The sequence below is a fragment of the Leguminivora glycinivorella genome, chromosome 12 (genome assembly GCF_023078275.1).
Source record: "Leguminivora glycinivorella isolate SPB_JAAS2020 chromosome 12, LegGlyc_1.1, whole genome shotgun sequence".
In the NCBI taxonomy this organism is placed as follows: domain Eukaryota; kingdom Metazoa; phylum Arthropoda; class Insecta; order Lepidoptera; family Tortricidae; genus Leguminivora; species Leguminivora glycinivorella.
In genome coordinates, this window is record NC_062982.1 from 11393750 (window position 1) to 11399749 (window position 6000).

General features: G+C 38.7%; 1 protein-coding gene across 1 annotated transcript in view; it reads left to right on the top strand.

Moving 5' to 3' along the window:
* Nucleotides 1-5710, top strand: part of LOC125231988 (nuclear pore complex protein Nup160 homolog) — a 12708-nt gene extending 6998 nt beyond the window's left edge. The window contains exons 7-10 of the mRNA XM_048137595.1: nucleotides 388-469; nucleotides 738-871; nucleotides 1640-1849; nucleotides 5557-5710. Coding sequence (XP_047993552.1) covers nucleotides 388-469; nucleotides 738-871; nucleotides 1640-1849; nucleotides 5557-5661 — 531 coding nt within the window. The 3' untranslated portion in view covers nucleotides 5662-5710. The remainder of the gene's footprint in view (nucleotides 1-387; nucleotides 470-737; nucleotides 872-1639; nucleotides 1850-5556) is intronic.
* The last annotated feature ends 290 nt before the right edge of the window (nucleotides 5711-6000 follow it).

The window sequence follows — 6000 nt, forward strand, 5'->3', positions numbered from 1 at the left end:
TTCTGCTCATCTCGGCTCGGCTCGTCCGACGTGTACCGGGTGTCCCTAAAATCAACGCCAAAAAGAAAAGGGGTGATAGGACATCTCATTACCTATCACATTAAGCGAATTTGGCCTTAATGAAAATGTCATGGTTTTTGAGATACGGACAAGAGATTAAACGTCAGACCTTGACTAGGACAAATGCTTCATTTCTGTAACATTATAGAGTTTCCTATAAGATAATAATCTACAACCATGCAATACAATGCATACAAGCAGGCGAGATCACGCGAATTGTGTGACATTTGTGACATAGTCATAATGTGTTTTTTTTTATAGCGTACTAAAACATTACTGACTTTTATTAAGATTGCCACAAAAGATGTAAATATCTATCTGTTCTAGGTGATCGGACCTGACGAGCTAGCGGCAGAACTTCGCGAAGAAGTTCCGGACTCGCTCGATCCTGTACAGCAGGCGTTACTTGGTAAGTACCTTGCGACGCAGTCATTGATTACGTCATTTTAAAGATACTAAAACAATGATAAAGAAGTACATTTTACAAACGATTCGATCGAAGTAATAGATATTCGTATGTATTCAAATGTCTATTCGCCAGAGAAAGGATGTTATGTATGATTTTATTCTCCTAATAAACTATCGTATTGCTCTTCTCAGAACGTTATCTGTACATAATTAAACTGGTCGTGTCGAATTGTGGTCATTATAATTAAACTCTTTTAAATTTTTCTCAGGAGGCGAGAACATAGACTTCGACGGGCTGTACCCGCACTTGAAAGACGCGAATGCTGAAACTCTTCTAAGCGTCACCAAGCGCGCCCTTAGCACTGACCAATTCCTGCCTCGGTGGTTCCTACAGGCTTACATGGTATGATTCTTTTTTGTTTTTATTTATTACGGCCTAATGGTGTTCAGGCGGGCAAGCATGGTCACGCGATAAACGATATAATGTAAGGCCTGCCTATTCGCACTATTTGTAAGTGCGATAGGGACGCACCAATGCGATAAAGTTTATCGAACTAGTGTGCTTCGCCCGCTGGTCTTTTCGGAGTTGGGCAGGTGCAGATGTACGATGCCGCAGCTAATACGTATTTGCCTTTGTGATCTATACTAATATTATAATTATTATAAATGGGGAAGAGTGTGTGTTTGTTTGTTTGCCCACGGCAAAACGAAGCGACGAATTCATGTGATTTTTTAAGTGGAGATAGTTGAAGGGATGGAGAGTGACATATTCTTTTTCTCTATGATTCCCCACTTTCCTAAAATGTGAGGTGGAAGTTTATATGGAGCGTTCCGAAATTTTCGAATTTAACGCGAGCGAAGCCGCGGGCAAAAACTAGTTCTTTATATGGATCGGTTATACATCCGTAAGTTTCAATATACGTACCTAACGAACACCAAACGGTGCGCCTACATATCTCAAATGTTTCGCCTTTGTCTACTGGCAAAGTTATACCGGCCGGCGAATTATGCTTCCAATTTTATCACTTATCCACGTGGATAAAGTATCCGTCACGCTTTGGCAAGTATGTCAGTGTGAGAGTGACAGATGTCTTATCCACGTGGATAAGTGATAAAATTGGAAGCATGATACGCCGGAAGACTAGTAAAGTAAAAATGTTGTTGTCGGCAGGACCGCGACGGCGCCGGCTGCGTGCGCGCGCTCCTCGGCGGCGGGCGCGCGCTGGAGGCGGCGCGCGCGTGCCTCGGCGTGCTGCGCGCCGCGCTGCTCGGCCTGGACGCGCACGCGCCGCCGCGCGCCGCGCCGCTCGCCGCCGTCGACGCGCTGCGCGCCGAGCTGCAGCCGCATGCGAGGCAGAACCCGCACTCGGAGTACGCTGAGGTACGTTCTTAATCCATACTAATATTAATGGGAAAGTGTGTGTGTCTGTTTGTTTGTCCGTCTTTCACGGCAAAACGGAGCGACGAATTGTGGTGATTTTTTAAGTGGAGATAGTTGAAGGGATGGAGAGTGACATCGGCTACTTTTTGTCTCTTTCTGACGCGAGCGAAGCTGCGGGAAAAAACTAGTGTTGTTATAAAGGCATTTTCAGAAATTGGGATCCAAAATTAGTGACAGTTGTTAACAAAATATTGGAAATATGGACGCCTAGACCTTTATGCAGAGCAATCCTCTTTATCGCACTGATCGCTAGCATAGTGTTGACAGTTTTGTTTACATTCTTCTATCATTACCGTTTGTCACTCGCGTGTTATACCTGAAGTTATTTTATTTCTAATTAATATAAATTATAATTGCTTTATAAAGCCTTGTTTTATTCCTTCAAAAAAAAACCGGTCAAGTGCGAGTCGGACTCGCTCACCGAGGGTTCCGTACAAACTTTCAATAGTTGAATCATCAAAATGTTATTCATAGAACTCTACAGACTTGACTAAATCCCTCAAGTAAAGACTCAATTTCCTACATAACAAGTAATATTTTACAATTTTATTGTTACACAACGTCCAAATAAAATCAAGACTATTCGACTTCAATAGTTTGCGACTTACAACATGCCGCAAGGACGCTCCTGAACCGACCTCATTAATATCAGGAAAAAACACGATGTAGGAAATGAGCGTTCAACGTGCAGCGACATCTATCGGCAAATTGAGTAAAGGGTTCCGTACCAAAAAGGTACAAAAGGAACCCATATGGCGCCGCTCTGTCCGTCTGTCTGTCTGTCTGTCTGCCCGTCACATTATTAAATGGAATACTTGTGAACATCGTTAACCTCTACAAATTAAAAGTATTTTATTTTTATTTTATTAATATTAGTTACATAAAATGGCCAAAATGAAAGGGGGGCAAACTGTAAATTTCAAGTCACTGGGTCAAATGGGGTATCGTTAGAAAGAGCTCAAACTGTACATATCAAAACTATTTTTTATAATTTTTTGGTTGTGGAAAAAAAATGTTTTTTTGAAGGAAAAGGTATAAAAAATAACCCCCCCCCTCCCCTCCCCCCTATCTCCGAAGTTTACCGACATAAATTTATGAAATTTTCACCAAACATGGCTATTATAATGAATATTACAAGAAAAATAAAATCGTACACGTATCTTCTATTCACGTATATTACTTGAAATTTACAGTTTGCCCCCCTTTCATTTTGACCATGTTCTGTAATTAATATTAATAAATTAAAAAAAAAAACTTTCAATTGGTAGAGGTTAACATTAGTATTTCAAAGCGATAGCATAAGCAGTTCTCGAGATATTTAAAAATGGCAGACAGATAGACAGACGGACAGAGCGGCGCCATAAGGGTTCCTTTTGTACCTTTTTGGTACGGAACGCGGAACCCTAATTAACTCGATGTCAGTTTTGTGACAATTAAGAATAAAATTTGTCTAAAAATCAACTTTTTTCATGTTCTACATGTAGATTATTGTTTAAAGCTTGTGTAATTAACGTAAAAGCAATATTTTTATTGAAATTTCATGCTTAATTTGCCGTCACAAAACTGACATAGAGTTAATTTTTGTTAACAACTAATTTTGCGTCCCAATTTTTGAATGTGACCATAACTACCTCAGTTGCTGCGGCGGATGCGACACATTCATTGTCACCACGCCGCTACAGCTGATGTGCTTGCGCTGCGGAGAACGCGCTGCGCGCAGAGCTACAGCCGCGTAGAATGTATTATTGCTTATTTGGGCACAAACTGTACGTTTCTTGTAATTAGGGTGTTAGAATACTTAGAAGACATAATTTATGAACCGATAGAGTTGCCACAAGGCATAACCCATACTGCTCATTAAAGACAGTGCCCAATATCGAGTCTGCCAGCGTGGCCAATGGCTCCAGTCCAGCTTGGAAACGAAATCATAAAATACCCGAGAGTCAGGTTGGCACCCAATTTCAGTTTGATAATAGGCTACTTGACCCTTTTTAGGGTTCCGTAGTCAACTAGGAACCCTTATAGTTTCGCCATGTCTGTCTGTCCGTCCGTCCGTCCGTCCGTCCGCGGATAATCTCAGTAACCGTCAGCACTAGAAAGCTGAAATTTGGTACCAATATGTATATCAATCACGCCAACAAAGTGCAAAAATAAAAAATGGAAAAAAAATGTTTTATTAAGGTACCCCCCCTACATGTAAAGTGGGGGCTGATATTTTTTTTTATTCCAACCCCAACGTGTGATATATTATTGGATAGGTATTTAAAAATGAATACGGGTTTACTAAGATCGTTTTTTGATAATATTAATATTTTCGGAAATAATCGCTCCTAAAGGAAAAAAAAAAGTGCGCCCCCCCCCCCCTCTAACTTTTGAACCATATGTTTAAAAAATATGAAAAAAATCACAAAAGTAGAACTTTATAAAGACTTTCTAGGAAAATTGTTTTGAACTTGATAGGTACAGTAGTTTTTGAGAAAAATACGGAAAACTACGGAACCCTACACTGAGCGTGGCCCGACACGCTCTTGGCCGGTTTTTAAAGTCTGTCTTATATGATTAAGTATTGTCCAATTAACCGAAATAATGTGTCTATTCTTCAGGAGCTCAAAGTCAAACAAAGACTGTCAGATGTCGTTCACTCTCGCACCCTTAGCTATTTCGGTCACGTTACACGTAGGGAAGACTCCGCCATAGAGAGACTTGTTGTTCAGGGAAGAGTGGGCGGTACAAGACCCAGACTGCGCCCCTCAATGCGATGGACAGACCAAGTGAGGGCTCTCACCGGGTCACCCTTAAATCTCTGCGCGCGGAACGCTGCAAATAGAGCAATATGGCGGGAAACCATTAAAAAGGCAGCACAACGACCCCAATGACCACGACTACTCTGACAAGAGTATACGACTAAGAAGAAGAACCGAAATAAAATATTACGATATATTATTTTATTATGACCTAAAAACAGCAAAAAATATTTTTAAAGTATACTTTTACGTAATCAGGCGAAAACAACACAGACATGTTAATCTATAGATTTTCTGTGCATCAGGTCATTCTATTCAAAAACAACATTTTCTGACTTTTAAGTATGAAGGCATAAAGTTCAATATGTCAGTGATTGTTTTGACATGCAGTAAGGTTCGAATTTGATGACGTCACTATATCGCTGACAGAGTTTTCGGTGGCCAAAATAAATGAAAAATTACACACATTTTTAACCGAAAATACGTAGTCATCATACACTTTTAATACACAAAATCTATAAATATTGTTTTTTTTTTATGTCAAATACTACAGAAGACAATCATTTATTGTGCCAAATTCGATATGAGTCTAGTAGCGTATTCGTTAGGTACCTACTAGTTAGTAAGACTAGCTAGTTAGGAAGAGAATGTTGGAACTGAGTACTTCACAATACAACACAGCTGACAAAATTACAACAACATTAAATATTTGAACATACTAATTTAAAAACTACAACAATAAAAAACTTGTTTTAATATGAGTCTTGTTTATGTTACCATAATAAGTAATTAATATATACAAAGAATACAATGATACGATTCGGCGGTAACTAAAGGTGACTGTGCATTCCATAGTCATTAGAAATGTATTATGCCGACAGTAAAAAATGTCCTTTATTTCAGATGTACGATGAGTTGAACGATTTAGTAAAGGAATATACAGACACACTTGTAAGGACATCAGAAGACATGAAACTGGCGCATCTCAACTATTCCACTGTTAACTAGATTTAAGATCATTCATTAATTTTTTAAATAAAACGCATGAAATTCTGAATGCATATTGTTTTAATGTCATGTAGTTCACCTTCAACTGAAGTAACAATCACCAACCTTCACCTTCAAAATAAATATCCTTAAATTAAGTATAAATTCACAAAAATACATTTGAAACATGTTAGCATTTTAAAAATTACATTTTCAAGAAATAAATAAGAATAATATTCGACATAATGCCCAATATGCCCATCAATATATTTTACATAGACAATACAATTTTGGCTCTATTAAATGCTAAATTTATTCTAGAACTATTCATTTTATTAAGATGCTTAATGTCATGGAATT